Consider the following 15093-nt stretch of genomic DNA (forward strand, 5'->3'; position numbering starts at 1 on the left):
ATGTGCATCATGAATATTAGATCCCAAATTATGTATGCGTACATACACGACGTGATTCATGAATTCAAAATATATTGTTGCTTAGCAACCTAAAGTAAAACGTCTATGTGTAAATATAAACATCTTACAAAGCGTCATAGCATCGGTTTAAAATAAGATAATAAATTTTTATCATTCTTTTTCTCTATTATTCCAAATTTTTGGTGAACTGTTAAAAAATTTCACGTAATGAACATCAAGGGAAACATACAATATAAATAAACAGTATTATATAGGTAATAATAAAGTATTCGAAGAAATGACGAGATGTAACAGGAGTGAAGTTAATCTGAAAAGCACCGGTATGAAACACTATTTTTAATTATTTTTCGACTCGATTAAATATCGATATTTTAAAATATACTAAATTTTTTTTTTGTCACAAATTTCGAATTTAGCTTACAATCAAAATGGACAAAATTATTTTGAACAGTTAACGGCATATAATTCCATGAGTTCCCACTTACGACGTATTTTATTAGCAAAATGTGTCGTAGATGCTAAAAATAAGAATTATATCTATAAAAGAAAACAGTCATGCAAAAGCATTGATTATAAACCAGGATGTGCAAGAACAAAAATTACAAATGACGTAATTGATAGATTAGCATATGATACCCTGCATCATCCAGCGGTAATATACTCTCACAACTTACTTATAGAAATTTATTGAAAATTTTTAATTTAATTAAACTCATCTAATAATGCAATGATTTCTAAAATGTAGAAGACGATCTATCCGTAAATCGTGAGTTATAATATTTTTCATTCGGTCATTTTCTACTTTTAATATATGTATGCTTTGTAAATAATTTCGAAAGTGGATTTCGATCAGCAAAAGTTCAGGAATCTCTACTATAATAATAAAAAATCTTTAATGATATATCTTCAATTAACGAACAGGACTTTTTAAAAATGTATTACAAATCGAGATATGTATGCCAGCGTGAAGATCAGAAGTATATCACCGGCTATTACAATGACGATGTAATTTGTTCGGAATCGAGACTACGTAATCACGTAATTTGCCCCGACACGTCCATATTCAAGTCAAATAAACTTGGGTCAGATATATCGTCAAGCAATGAAAACATAAAACAGCGATCTTTTACACGATCTAGTTATAATAAAATATTTAAACCTATAAATGTAAAATATCCAACAAAAATCAAAGATTATTCGGAAAACAGGTGAGACGAATTTTACGGTAGACAAATTTGTTTCCTGTTTTAAGTTTAATTCAGTTTCAGGTGCTTATTATTCGTACTCTGTTAACTCGGAAATAAACATAGATTCAGTGATCATTCAATAGTTTATCAATCTGCCTCTGATTTTATAACGCAAGAGGTCAGTCGTTTTTCATCGACAGGAAGTACATCGAGAAGTTATGAAAATTACGAAAACGCACAAGAGTCTGCTAACATGACCAGTAATCAGAGAAAATGTAAACAAAATGAGGATATTAAATATGCAAAATTTGTATACGACATTACACGGGAAATAATGCACAAAGGTCTCTACACTGATAAGGAATTACAAGAAGTATTTAAGAAACATTTAGAGCAAAATAAACATGTTCTAGACAAGGTCAAGATTTAGAATATTTTTTTTACAATTTACATTTATCGCGTTTATCTTTAATAATCTACATTTATCTTTAAATAGAATAAAATGTTGTACGAAGTATATCAGTTAAAAGTTGCTTTGAACGTGTCCGACGATTCGGATGACGAAGAATTAGAAGATCTTATTCGTACTCAACAATTATTGAATATTTCTGAAATACGACCACCTACACCGCCGAAAATTCTAAATGAAAACAAGTTGTACGAAAGATTAAGATCATACGGGGAGGAGAATGAAGTTGTGCAAGAATCAAAAACTGCTCGTAGGAAATCAGTTGTATTAATAGACGCTAATCCCCAATTAGTTATAACGGAAGAAGATGTCCTTACGTCGTTGGTAGAAGCCAACATTGACCCTAAACAAGCTCAACAAATTTGGAAAGAACTATTTTATAAAAGCAAAGATGCGTTATTACCGGTGCGTATTTATCATAATTAAAGATGCGCGAATAATCGAATGTTTGTCAAATTATCTGGTCAGATTCGGTTGGAAAAGCCATACGGACCTTCCGTTAATCCGATCGCATTTACGAATCATATAAATATGTTTAAACTTATAAATATTACGAGATTTCCAACTTCACACGAATATAATCGGATTACTTGAGGGTCCTCTGTTTGTTCGCTCCAGCGTGAACCCGAAATATCGGATATGTTTGCACATTCCTATTTATGCAGAATAATTAATAATATTTATTTTTTAATTCATGGAATGTACATTTTTTTTAGCATCAAACAAAAGAAAATCGATCGTACGAATATACAAGATTTCATCGCAATCAATCTAATTCAAATTCGAATAAAATAGACGGACGAGAAAAAAGTTGTACAACTTCCGACCTTATAATGCAAGAAAATAAAAACATACAAGTAGAATAAAAATGATTTGCATAAATTAAATAATGAAAAATATTTGACACGTTTCAAAATGTTTCACCGCTTCTTTTACTAAGTATAAGAACAACTTCGTTTATTACATCTTGTTTATTAATAGAAATAGATATTATATCATTCTTTTCACTATACCTTTTTTTTACATTGTCATTTGTATATACTACATTCCAGTAACAATAAAATATATGATGAAAAAATATATCTTACAATGTACAAAGATAGTTACAGTATGTTTTAAAAAATTACAATATTATTTACATATTAATTATACATTCTATGATCTATGAACATATGTATAGATATTTTTACAACATCTTTTTCAAATTACACAGAAACTATTACATTTTATGTGCGTAGTATATATTGTACACGAGCTGCAAAACTAGAACTTTTCGTTATCAATATTAAACTCTCTTCTTATTACTATGTAAGTTTAAATTTACTTAGTCACTTTATGTACGAATTGCGTTTCTTTTTCTTTTTAAAGTTCTAACCAACTTCACAATTGGTTATAAACAAACTATAAAAATGAAAATTTATTATAAAATTTCATTAAATACTAAAAAAAAGAAGAAAGAGAGAGAGAGAGAGAGAGAGAGAGAGAGAGAGAGAGAGAGAGAGAGAGAGAGAGAGAGAGAGAGAGAGAGAGAGAGAGAGAGAGAGAGAGAGAGAGAGAGAGAGAGAGAGAGAGAGAAACATAAAAAAAGGTATAATTTGTAGTTGCCTTCCAAAAGGTATAAATTTAATCTTACACATATCATAAAAAAATAAAAACATTATTTCTCAACTTAGAAATATACAGAACCACATTTCTAGATTCAAATGCAATGTAAGTAATTGTTTACTATTTTTCAGTTAATAACTTCATCTACTTCTATTCTATATCAAATCAATCAGAAATATCGTTATGAAGTGTTTTTGAATTATTTTAAAAGCATGCAAATTAATTAAGTTACATGCTACAATGGTAGTAGCTATAGCAAAAGTTAATTAGAAAGAAATTAAGTTTCGAGACAGAAATTTCATCCTGAGCAACTATGACATTCTATAATGACTTAGTTCATTCTTTATCAGCTACCATCAGATGCATTTGAAGAAGAATCTTCAAGTTCTGGAGCATTAGGACCTCTATTTAAAATAGCTAAGACATCTGTCACGTGTCTTACAGTAAAATCTGGTTGTGGATCTTCTTTCGACAAACGTGATTTATCCACTGTTGGAATCCAAATTGTACCTTTTAGACCTGCTTCAATTCCGCCTAATTAAAAGAAATTTTTTTTTAAGTTAAATCAAATTTCTGGCTATACAAATTATTGTTTACATCGAGTAAATAAAAAATGTTTAAATATATTTTAATAATCTGTAGATAATATAATAAGAAGAATATAATACCTAAAATGTCAGTTTCCAGTTTATCGCCAACCATTATGCAACTATCAGGTTTTACATTTAAAAATCGACATGCTTTACGAAATATTTCTCTTTCTGGCTTCTCCCATGGTAAATCACCAGAAACTAGAATGATGTCAAAATACTGTTCAAGCGAAAGCTTATGTATTTTTTCCCATTGAGCATTAGAAGGGCCGTTCGTAATCAAACCAATGAGGTATTTTATTCTCAATTGACGAAGCATTGAAATTACATCCGACGACAACATTAGATAATAATATCGTAGATACAACCATCGTTCATAAACTTGTTTTGCCAGGTATGAATATTTTTCTCCAAGTGCTTTAGTCCATAAAATTGTGCGCCAAGTATCCAAAGTATTAATCATATTATCAGGACATTTTCTAAATAGTTTCAAGTATGTTGTTGTGATCTTAACAGATACATCTTCAGGAATACCATACTCTTGTGTTAGTTCCTCAGCCAACTGTAGATAAAGGTAGAATACCACCTATTAATATCTGTTCATATTATAATACACAAGCCAAGCGATATTACAAAATAATGAACAAAATACAAAGTACATTCTAGAGGAAAATGAAACTGATTTCCACATTCAACATAATACGTACTAACATATTATATCCTGTTCAAGGAAAAACATTGATATCGATAGAATCCTTTAAAGAATCAGTTTACAAGTCAAAGATGACAAAACGTTTATTGAATGTGGATTGTGATGTAACCAAATTTTAAGGAGGAAGAATACAAACGATCAGTTAGGAGTTTAGGTCACTTAATTCAGTTTTTAATGATTACCTAGAAAATGCATTGATTCATTGAAATACTCGAGCCGATTAGTGGACACTCGAAGTGGCACCCGCGGTCGTTGCTGTAATCACAACAAAATCAGTTGTGCCAACGACAAACTTATATTAGTTGAACCCTGAGAAACCTTAGTTAAATGGTTTTTGGATGTTAACATTCACAGCATTTATCGTTTCAAGTTCTGTGTTGAAGACATCATTTAAATTTTGATACAATTTAACGATCCGTCTGCTGCAATATTTTATTTTCAATGCATGAAAAGCTAATAATATTTAAAAAGGTAGGTAATAATTTGAAAAAGAAAATACTTTAAAAAACGATTTAATAGAAAGACCATATTATTTTACAAAATCATTCGATATACATAAACATTTTTTAAAATTATATACACTTTGAAACTATTAATTATAAGTAACATCTGAATTGTATCAGTTTTTAGTAGTCTATAATTTAGTATAAAATGTAAAAATATTTAGTTCTTGCGTATATTTTAATATTTAAGTTTCAGAAACTACGTACTCTGTAAAAATATTGAGTAATTTCTTGGTTTGCCAAAAAACTATTTCCAGTCATGATTGCTACCTAAATATACATCAGAACTATAATCGTATGCACGTAATTTTACAAATATGTAAATAGAACATGTTATTTTGGTAACACAAAATGTTAGTTTTTGAATGAGACTTATTAAAGATTAATGCACCCTATCTGAGTAAAGTGTATTTTAAGACAAAATTATTTTCTCTAATTTTTTAAATATCTTCTATCAAACCTATGAAGCACGTGTAATATGTTTTTGCATAAGACTCTATTGTTTAATAACATAAGAATACAATAAAAATCCGTTAATATACAAAGTGACGTATTATACTATCGATATATAATTCTTTCATTTAAAATTAATTGAATTCTGTGTATTGGTTTTAATCTCCAAAAAGATGTTTTCCAAGTTCCATCATGCGATGATTTCTGCACACAGTTAAAGCTCCACGTTTCTTTAAAACAGAAGCAATATTTTCATCTGCTTTCACTAAATGACATAATAGATCTTCAAAGGCAGATTTTACATTTGGTTGAAGGCTTCCTATTTTCACTTTTTTCAGAGTTTCAATAATTTCTTCGGCCCAACCTGATTCAAGAGTAAATTGTGCTAGCCAAGGTATAACTTGTAAAACTCCAGCCATTGTTTGCATTCCAAGAAACCACAATTCCATAAGTTCCATCCATCGTTCTTTATATGACATAGCAACAACGAGTTCAGTCGGATCATTACTTTCATCGATTATATACGCATCCCATAAGAATCTTATAGTAGCTTGAATATATCGACATATAGAAAAGTCATTCTTCTTAATACGTTTTGCTTGTTGTTTTAATAGCAATAATCCTAAAACCACAAGATGACCATGCAATACTAAATTTTCTACAATTTGTTTAAGCTCCGGGAGATTATTAAATATAAATTTTAATAATGAAATAAATGTTGGCGACTCTTCAACTAATTTTGCTTCTAAGACAGTAATATTCATTAAAACATTGCATACAGAAACCATGGCCGTTCTTGAATCTTTTATTGCTTCAGACATATGCAATTCCAAATCTTCTTCTTTTTCTGGCTCTTTCAATGCTTTTAATCTTTCCCATTTAGGAACTGGTGGTTTTTTGTAATGAACAATTGTCCAGTGATAAGATAAACATTCAAACAAGACCTCTTCTTGTTTGTGTTTGATTAATATCTTTCTAGCATCTTCTTCTACAGCTAGGTAGCATAAAGCTGGTAATAAAAGTCTTAATAAATCGATCTCGCTTAAAGGATCATATGTAACCGGTTCAACGGATGACGGTCCTTCATCATTTTTGTTTTTGGCGTTTGCTTTTGCTTTCTCTGCTAATTTCCGATTTCGGTAAGCATAAAAAGTATCATTGGCTACAGTTAAAATATAAGGTAGAACTGCGTACACTTGTGGACGCATAGCAGTTGTTTCCTGGGCAAGCCATGCTGCTAATACTCTTACTACAGCACAGATAAATACTCGTTCTTTGATATCAGTTAATTCTTTCATTTTGGAAACTGACGTTAGTAACCCTATAATTGCAGCAAAGGCTCCCTTAAGAGCTGTATAAAGCGACTGCTTTTCCTTCTGCTCCAAATCCAATTGATCATTTGTAATGTACGCCAGAGAAATTTCAAGAATAACGAAACAAGATGTAATTAAATCTGCATTTGTCATAACAGTTTTAAGCTGTTTCCCTTCCATTTGCATCCTTACTTCTATAGATGCTAACTGAATTAATAGTAAAAAGAACACTTTTGGTTTCTCTTTGTCTGATAAGGTCCATTCTGCGCCTAATAAATCTAACATTACTGATGCAAGTTTTAAGGCTGGATCACGTTGATTTTTGCCTATTTTTGATGCAAGAATGTCATATAAAGCTTTATGGATGCTTATAGGCCAAGACTCATCCTTAGCAGTCACGCTAATATCTTTTCTACAAGACATTAATAAAGCTTGTAAAATGGTGCATAATTGAAATTTTCTTTCTGTATGATCTGTTTCAAAATCTAATGCAATTTTATTCATAATAGCATGAAATGGTGCTGTATCTGCTGCATCCCATGCTTCTGGGCCTAATCTTCCAACTAATGAAACTAAAATATTTAACGCATGATCCGTTTCGAAACTCTTTTCTGAATAGATATCACACATTTTTGGAATTGCTTTCTGTTCAAGTAAAGCCTTTTGACCAGGGGGATATTGTGCAATATTTTGCAAGCATGTATAAGCTTCGCTGACGATAATTAACATATCATCATCTGCATCTTCATCAGCTTGAGAAATAATTTCAAGCAAAGCAGGCACATGAGCAATCATATCAGGATGAGAAGCCAATTCTGGTTCTTGACAAAATGCAGAAAGTATAGATAACACTACAGATTTATATACTTGTGGAGGACAATCCACAGGAACTGCTTGAGTAGATAATAACTTTTTTAAGAATTTCGTTCCAATTGCTTCGAACAACAGTTTCTTAACCATTGCCGTGCATTCCTTACTGTCCACTAATTTTGTAACCATGAATAATGCAGCAAATTTTTCTGAATCAGTTTCAACAGATTTCAAAATTGCTAAGCACTTTTTCACACCCTCCGGTATACTCATTGTTGCAGTTAATTCAAATACTACGTAAAAATGAAATATTCTTCTGTTATGTTTCACAACTATTTTCACAATATTGGTTTTCTTGTCTAATTAACTAGAATCAGACATTGGTTATTTTTCAAAAGATGTTTAACTTTCACGTGTCACGGCTAAAAGCCAACTGGCAGTACTGCCAGACCAAATCTCTTAAAACTAGCCTTGCCCTTTGACACACTCACTTAGTGTGACCAAAATAAAGTTGCACCGCTACGAACGTTTTCCACAAACATGCGTGCATTATCACTCACGTACAGATTATCATCGATACGAGGTTAACTATGCCGTATAATTTCTTTCATTGGCAACGTAAAATACATTACATATACTATCAGTTAATTGTTTACGATATTCCTACTATCGAAACTAAAAGGAACAATAACAAAAAATATTTACGACAACTTCAATTAATAGAATTTTATAGAAAAGAGGCTATCTTAATATACACGTATTTTTGTCACGATCAGCATAACCTTTTTTTGCGCGAGGCACTATGCACATATTACTGAAGTACAAATGCACTGTACGCTCTACTGGTATCTTAAGAACGTGAAAACCTTTAGTAACGTGCTTACACGCTTTTTCTGTTATGTCGGTCGTCTGGACAGTACAAGTAGAGTCGGTCAAAAATAACCCGCCGAGAGAAAGCTCTATATCAGGGAGTCGGCTCGTATTACACAGAGGTTTCTATTTTCGTACGATCTTCGTATTTAAACGGAAATCAGAAAATAGATGTAAATATAATCAATCGAATTTTTAGAAAGATATAGAAATTAAATATAAAATATGAATGAACGATTAAATAAATAAATAAATTATTGACCGAGTGACCTTTCAAATCTTTCGGGTTTTCAAAACGAAAATTCAATTAGTTCCGCGCACTCTCCAGGAACCAACGCGCATATACGAATATACATACATACAGTTTTAAGTACTTTGATTAATACTAACCGTTTATATGTACGCGTACACGTACGTTTCTTAACATGAATAATATTTTAAATATCTTAGCGTACCTTTCGACAAGTTTGATTATCGCCTTTTCTAGTCTCGATGAGAGTGTTGTCCAAATCAAAAAACACGGCGTTTATAGCTAGGTTTGACGGACAAAGGTGCTTCTTATGCAAAGTCGCCATTGTTATTGAAAGGTTATAAGTTGGTCCAACGGTGTTCCAATGAAGAATCGTGCATAAAACATGTGATGTTCATATAATAACTCCCTTATAAGAACACTTTAGGGAGGGATGTATAATTATCTTAAATAGTCAGACGTCACAACGAATTACATTCGTCTTGTCTCGACCTAATAGGTACCCTTCGTTTCTGACCTTTTCCCTTCTCTGATTTTCTTCTGACCAGCGAACGAAGAGACATCTTTGATAGAAACGTATGATATGTACGGGGTCGATAAATACGCGATTCAGTTTTTACACTGCCGCTATGGGCGAGATATATATTTAGACGTTGTACTTTCTAAGTATCGTGCATTAAACGCGCGTCAGTTAGGCAAATGTACGATAAGGTATATATGCATACATATTCATATGTGCATACAAATGCAGAAAATTATGTTCTATACTTATGAGTAGTAGCTAGTATACGTATTATTATTATTATTGTTATTATTACAACCGAGGATTAAAAAATATATTGAATGATATACTCTGTATCTTGTTTATGTTTCTATACATATGCACGTATGTACGTGCCTTACATAATATAAATAATTTTAACGTTATCGACTGAGTTAGAAACAAGTTTAAATTTGTGTATTAGAGGGATAAATATAAAATTGTTCATTTTTATATTAACTAATAATGTATCGAATATAAAATATATCAAAGACAATCAATAATTCTGACATATTCAGGATTATTGATAATAAGTAAAGTGAAAGAAAGATCTAATGAAAACATTTATATTGTATATTTAATAACTTTTTCGAATTTAAATATTGTTTTATATATACATATAAAATCTATAAATTTATGTATCGTTCATATTAAAGTAATAAAAAACATACATAATATAATTTAAGGTTGTTTTACTGACGATGATGTTATAATATTTTGGCGCAAAGTTAATGCTTGCTTTGAATCCGTCTTTCCATTTGTTTACAATAAAATATTTTTTATTCAAGATTGATTACATCGTATTAGAAAATGTTAGCTACAGCAACCACAGCTACTCTTCAAGGAGATGAAGAATTCGAGGAATATAATCCACAAGCGAAATTAATAAAAACTCTTGAAGTAAGTTTACTCTTTAACCTGTATTACGTGTTTTCATTGCAATCTCAATAATTTTATGAAGCAGTTTTCGTACCTTATATTGATAAATCCAGAAATATACTGTTACATACTTTGTAAATACTTTTTCTTTCATTTAGGGAAATGGAATAACGGCAGGAGATATAAAAAAATTAGAGGAAGCTGGTTACTACACAGTAGAAGCTGTAGCTTATGCTCCCAAAAAACATTTACTCGCCATTAAAGGCATCAGTGAAGTTAAAGCAGATAAGATTTTACAAGAAGCTTCGAAACTGGTTGTAATGGGTTTTAAAAGCGCCACTGAAATTCATCAGACTCGATCAAATATCGTTTTCGTGACTACTGGTTCCAGTGAATTAGATAGATTATTAGGAGGGGGTATAGAGACTGGTTCTATCACAGAAATTTTTGGTGAATTTAGGTCAGGAAAAACTCAGTTGTGTCATACGCTTGCAGTCAATTGTCAGTTACCTATAGACATGGGCGGTGCAGAAGGAAAATGTCTTTATATAGATACAGAAGGAACTTTTAGACCTGAAAGATTAATCGCTGTTGCAGAAAGGTATAAGATTGCAGGGGATTCTGTATTGGATAATGTAGCATGTGCTAGAGCTTATAATACAGATCATCAAACTAAATTGCTAATTCAGGCTAGTGCTATGATGACAGAATCCAGATATGCCTTATTAATAGTCGATAGTGCAACTAGTTTATACAGGACTGATTACTCTGGAAGAGGAGAATTATCTGCAAGACAAACACATTTAGCTAGGTTTCTTAGAATGCTATTGAGGATAGCCGACGAACATGGTGTTGCTGTTGTTATAACCAATCAAGTTGTAGCACAAGTTGATGGTGCAGCTAGTATGTTTGGTGGTGATCAAAAGAAACCGATTGGTGGTAATATTATAGCACACTCGAGTACAACAAGATTATATTTACGTAAAGGAAGGGGAGAAACTAGGATATGCAAAATTTATGATTCACCCTGTTTACCTGAAAGCGAAGCGATGTTTGCTATAAATGCAGATGGGATTGGAGATGTTAAAGAATAACATGTTTTTTATTTATAAAGGGTAAAGAAACAGCTGTTAAATATTCCATGAAACATAAATTTATTTTTGTAATTTTACATAATATTTTAAGTAACTTGTTTTATTACACAAAAGTATTGAATAAGCAATAAATACTATTTAGTTTAGGATTATTATGTAATGAAATTAACTAATGAAATGAAATAAAACTAATGAGAAGAATTAAGTGTACAATAAATGCAAATTTGTAACTACTGTTTTAAATTTTTATGTAAAATTTCACATTGCAAAAAAAACAGAATATAAATTAATTTGTTCTTTTGCGATTCTACAAATACGTTGTTATTATTATTACTAAATTTCATTAATAAGAAATGATTTTGTATTATAATACATAATGAATGGAAACTGTGTAGTTTTACCTACATAGTTACAAACTATATCACACTATGTAGATAAAGACTAGATTATCTAGGAAATTTTGGTAATTGATCTGATGTTTTAAAAATTTATGTACTGAATTAATGTATGACAAAAATATCGTCCTAATCATAAATAATAATTTAATTAACTATTTAAACGAAAAAATATAAAATTATTTAGTACTTTTGCAAATTAAAATGTTTTATTTGCATACGTGGCGACTTTATCGACAACCGATTATTGTTAAAAAACAATTTTACTGTGCGTTACGATCTTTTTCGTTCAATGTTAATTTTAGGAAAAGAAATATTAATAAATATTGGTATACAAGTAATAAAATTAAATACACGGAAATAAATTTTGTTTTGAGGTGGGTTATGTGCCGTGTGACAAGAAACTACACAATATAGATAACGTACACATAAGCATAAAAGAAATTTTGATCTTGTTTATTTACTAATATTTATTAGAAAACGCGTTAACTTTAAATCCGTTTCGTAACTTTATTCGCTAAATAATAGTGCATTTATATACGTAAAAATTGATTATTATAATTTAGTATATCGAGTCGTAATTATAATTATAATTTTATATTTCAGTGTAAGACTTTTATGTACAAAAATGAGTGACGATATTTCGTTATTTACTTTACCAAACAATCAACCAATAATTTCTTTAGAATGTGAAACTGCATTTAACGCTTTAACGAAAAATGAAAAATTATATGCACATTATTTAAGTCAGGCTGCATGGCATGGTGGTCTAATTGTGTTTGTACAAACTTCTCCAGAATCACCATTAATATTCGCTCTGTTACATAAAATTTTTATAACTGAAACAATAGATGAATTGAAAAAATCTGCATTCGATGTTGGTATTAATGAAGATGAATTTACTGTAAGTTAAATTGTAATAAATATTATATTTTAATCTTTTAAAGTACGTATTTAAAATACTAATAAAATTGTGCTATATTTTTTTTAAGGCTTTTTTAGTATATTCTTGTGGAATTTTTGCCAATGCTGGTAACTACAAATCTTTTGGTGATAGTAAAATAATTCCTAACATATCCAAAGATAAATTTGAAACTTTGATAAAAAGTTCAAAGGCTTATAGGAATAATCCTAAAGATATTGAAGAAATTTGGAGTAAAATTAAAAATATAATATATAATATAAATGAAAAATTGAAATCATTGGGACTAGGTGAAAAGGGTGTCACTACTTATTTTTCTGCTAATTGCACAGAGAAAGATGCTGAATTGGTTAATGAGTTTAAGCAGAAGAAAGGATTGGAATCCTATAATGCAAGATGTTTTAAGACCACGAATGATATAGATACCTATGAAATCAGATTAGCTTCTATCGAGACACATGATGATCCGTGCATTACATTATCAGAAGAAATTTTTAAAAATGCTAAATACAAAATTACCAGAGGAGATTACAGCAAACTTTTGATTCCAGTTGTTGACAATCTCCAGAAGGCGAAAGAGTATGCTTCAAATGAAATTGAAAAAAATATGCTAAACAAATACATAGAACATTTTAAAACAGGATCTTTACAAGATCATAAAGATGGTTCTCGTTTTTGGATCAAGAATAAAGGACCAGTTGTAGAGACATATATAGGTTTTATTGAGACTTATAGAGATCCTGCAGGGCAGAGTGGAGAATTCGAAGGTTTTGTAGCTATGGTAAACAAGGAAATGTCTAAAAAATTTGCTACATTGGTAGCTAATGCAGAAAAATTTATACTAAAATTGCCTTGGGGGAAAGACTTTGAAAAAGATGAATTCTTAAGACCTGATTTTACTTCTTTAGATGTTTTAACATTCTCAGGATCAGGTATCCCCGCGGGTATAAATATTCCAAATTACGATGAAATTAGGCAATCCGAGGGATTTAAAAATGTTTCTTTGGGTAATGTAATTCCAGCAAATATGAAGTTAGATGTAATACCGTTCTTATCCGAACATGATCAAACTTTGATGAATACTTATAGAGTTGCAAGTTTTGAAGTACAAGTTGGTTTGCATGAACTTCTTGGTCATGGAACAGGAAAATTATTAAGGCAACTAGAATCTGGTTCATATAATTTTAATAATGGAAAAATGAAAAATCCTTTAACTGGAGAGTTAATAAATAAATTTTTTTTGCCGGGTGAAACATATGATTCAAAGTTTGGTGCAATGGGATCTTCTTATGAAGAATGTAGAGCTGAAGCAGTTGGACTTTACTTATCTTTAGAGAAAGAAATACTGAACATTTTTGGACATGAAGGTCCTGTAACAGATGATATAATATATGTAAATTGGTTATCCCTACTTTGGACTGGTTGTGCAAAAGCCTTAGAAATGTATCAACCATCTACAAAGAAATGGTTACAAGCTCATTCTCAAGCACGATATGTTTTACTTAGAGTCTGTATAGAAGCTGGCAATAATTTTGTTAGCATCGTAGAATCTGAGCCTGGAAAGAATCTATTGTTAACGGTTGATAGATCTAAAATTTTCACCGTTGGTAAAGAAGCAATTGGAAAGTTCTTAACTAAATTACAAGTTTATAAAAGCACAGGTGACATTGAAGCTGCCAAAGAAATGTATGAAAAATACAGTGATGTACCTGAAACAGGACCTTACCCATGGGCACGTTGGAGGGACATTATATTAGCTCATAAAGAGCCACGTAAAATATTTGTACAATCTAATACATTTATAAAAGGTAATAATTATGGCTATTGATAGTAAGATTTTATTATCTTAAGTCTTATTTTTGTACTAACTAAATTATGATACCAACAGATACAAATGAAGTACAACTAAAATGTTACAATCCCAATTTTGACGGATTGATACAATCTTGGATAGAAAGATTTCCTTCTCCGAACACCTCAGAAATTCTTATTGAGCTTTGGAAAAAGGATCAACAACATTTTGTACTTGAAAATTATTAGTTATCTAATATAAATACTTAATGAAGCTGTATATACATTTTTGTGTCATTTTTTTTTTCTTTTTATTTTGTATGTATGGTGCATATATGCGTGCTGTGCACGTGTGTTATATACAAGTAATATATGTATGAAAGCATACATATTTTACCAAAAGTTACTGATATATTATTTTCATTTACTTTAAAGGCATAAAAATGTTGCAAATAATAAATTTACTTTTTTTACATATAAAAATACGTTCTTTACATTTATGTGATATAAATTCCATACAAATTAATTTAAATATGGGTGTAGGAGTACAATGATCTGGAGTTCTTAAAATACGCATTCAAACATTTTATTCTTATAGCATGAATGCATGTATATGCATACACTACGTACTTATATCTAAAATCATGCATAAACATATATTATTATACATTATTACACACAACATTCC

General features: G+C 30.4%; 5 protein-coding genes across 6 annotated transcripts; 3 read left to right on the top strand and 2 right to left on the bottom strand.

The window, feature by feature from the left end:
- Positions 1 to 98: 98 nt before the first annotated feature.
- LOC100881033 (uncharacterized) lies at positions 99 to 2549 on the top strand. 2 transcript variants are annotated; one of them, XM_076536367.1, is made up of 6 exons: positions 99 to 341; positions 438 to 673; positions 985 to 1229; positions 1332 to 1626; positions 1705 to 2082; positions 2394 to 2549. In XM_076536367.1, exons 1-6 carry the CDS (start codon positions 299 to 301, stop codon positions 2541 to 2543), a joined length of 1347 nt encoding a protein of 448 aa, XP_076392482.1. In that variant the 5' UTR covers positions 99 to 298; the 3' UTR covers positions 2544 to 2549. The 2 variants fall into 2 exon arrangements, with proteins under 2 accessions (XP_076392482.1, XP_003707367.1); XM_003707319.3 differs by having other exon boundaries at positions 103 to 341; positions 943 to 1229.
- A 602-nt stretch (positions 2550 to 3151) lies between these two features.
- On the bottom strand, positions 3152 to 9326 carry LOC100879541 (N-acylneuraminate-9-phosphatase). The gene is made up of 3 exons (XM_012294532.2): positions 8989 to 9326; positions 3951 to 4434; positions 3152 to 3816 (listed from the first exon to the last, which is right to left on the bottom strand). The coding sequence occupies exons 1-3, from the start codon at positions 9106 to 9108 to the stop codon at positions 3629 to 3631; spliced, it is 792 nt and encodes a 263-aa protein (XP_012149922.1). The 5' UTR covers positions 9109 to 9326; the 3' UTR covers positions 3152 to 3628.
- Positions 5081 to 8549, bottom strand: Neurochondrin (neurochondrin). The gene has a single exon (XM_012294531.2). It carries the CDS (start codon positions 7934 to 7936, stop codon positions 5699 to 5701), a length of 2238 nt encoding a protein of 745 aa, XP_012149921.1. The 5' UTR covers positions 7937 to 8549; the 3' UTR covers positions 5081 to 5698.
- Positions 9327 to 9352: 26 nt separating the features above from the next.
- Positions 9353 to 11498, top strand: LOC100880094 (DNA repair protein RAD51 homolog A). Its single transcript, XM_012294529.2, has 3 exons — positions 9353 to 9494; positions 10113 to 10224; positions 10362 to 11498. Exons 2-3 carry the CDS (start codon positions 10135 to 10137, stop codon positions 11295 to 11297), a joined length of 1026 nt encoding a protein of 341 aa, XP_012149919.1. The 5' UTR covers positions 9353 to 9494; positions 10113 to 10134; the 3' UTR covers positions 11298 to 11498.
- Positions 11499 to 11829: 331 nt separating this feature from the next.
- On the top strand, positions 11830 to 14685 carry DppIII (dipeptidyl peptidase 3). Its single transcript, XM_003707320.3, has 4 exons — positions 11830 to 12069; positions 12299 to 12596; positions 12685 to 14422; positions 14503 to 14685. Exons 1-4 carry the CDS (start codon positions 11897 to 11899, stop codon positions 14652 to 14654), a joined length of 2361 nt encoding a protein of 786 aa, XP_003707368.2. The 5' UTR covers positions 11830 to 11896; the 3' UTR covers positions 14655 to 14685.
- Positions 14686 to 15093: the final 408 nt, after the last annotated feature.

The sequence above is a fragment of the Megachile rotundata genome, chromosome 10, assembly GCF_050947335.1.
Source record: "Megachile rotundata isolate GNS110a chromosome 10, iyMegRotu1, whole genome shotgun sequence".
NCBI lineage: Eukaryota > Metazoa > Arthropoda > Insecta > Hymenoptera > Megachilidae > Megachile > Megachile rotundata.

Excerpts from the sequence above, each read along its gene's own strand:
- LOC100881033 (XM_003707319.3), top strand. The coding sequence starts at position 299 with ATGACGAGATGTAACAGGAGTGAAGTTAATCTGAAAAGCACCG. Across the intron at positions 342-437 it reads AGTTAATCTGAAAAGCACCG|CTTACAATCAAAATGGACAA; the intron begins GTATGAAACACT and ends TTTCGAATTTAG. Across the intron at positions 1,627-1,704 it reads ATAAACATGTTCTAGACAAG|AATAAAATGTTGTACGAAGT; the intron begins GTCAAGATTTAG and ends ATCTTTAAATAG.
- Neurochondrin (XM_012294531.2), bottom strand. The coding sequence starts at position 7,936 with ATGAGTATACCGGAGGGTGTGAAAAAGTGCTTAGCAATTTTGAAATCT.
- LOC100879541 (XM_012294532.2), bottom strand. The coding sequence starts at position 9,108 with ATGGCGACTTTGCATAAGAAGCACCTTTGTCCGTCAAACCTAGCTATA. Across the intron at positions 4,435-8,988 it reads ATAATCAAACTTGTCGAAAG|TTGGCTGAGGAACTAACACA; the intron begins GTACGCTAAGAT and ends CTTTATCTACAG. Across the intron at positions 3,817-3,950 it reads ACTGGAAACTGACATTTTAG|GCGGAATTGAAGCAGGTCTA; the intron begins GTATTATATTCT and ends TCTTTTAATTAG.
- LOC100880094 (XM_012294529.2), top strand. The coding sequence starts at position 10,135 with ATGTTAGCTACAGCAACCACAGCTACTCTTCAAGGAGATGAAGAATTC. Across the intron at positions 10,225-10,361 it reads AATTAATAAAAACTCTTGAA|GGAAATGGAATAACGGCAGG; the intron begins GTAAGTTTACTC and ends TCTTTCATTTAG.
- DppIII (XM_003707320.3), top strand. The coding sequence starts at position 11,897 with ATGTTTTATTTGCATACGTGGCGACTTTATCGACAACCGATTATTGTT. Across the intron at positions 12,070-12,298 it reads GAAATAAATTTTGTTTTGAG|TGTAAGACTTTTATGTACAA; the intron begins GTGGGTTATGTG and ends TTTATATTTCAG. Across the intron at positions 14,423-14,502 it reads ATCTAATACATTTATAAAAG|ATACAAATGAAGTACAACTA; the intron begins GTAATAATTATG and ends TGATACCAACAG.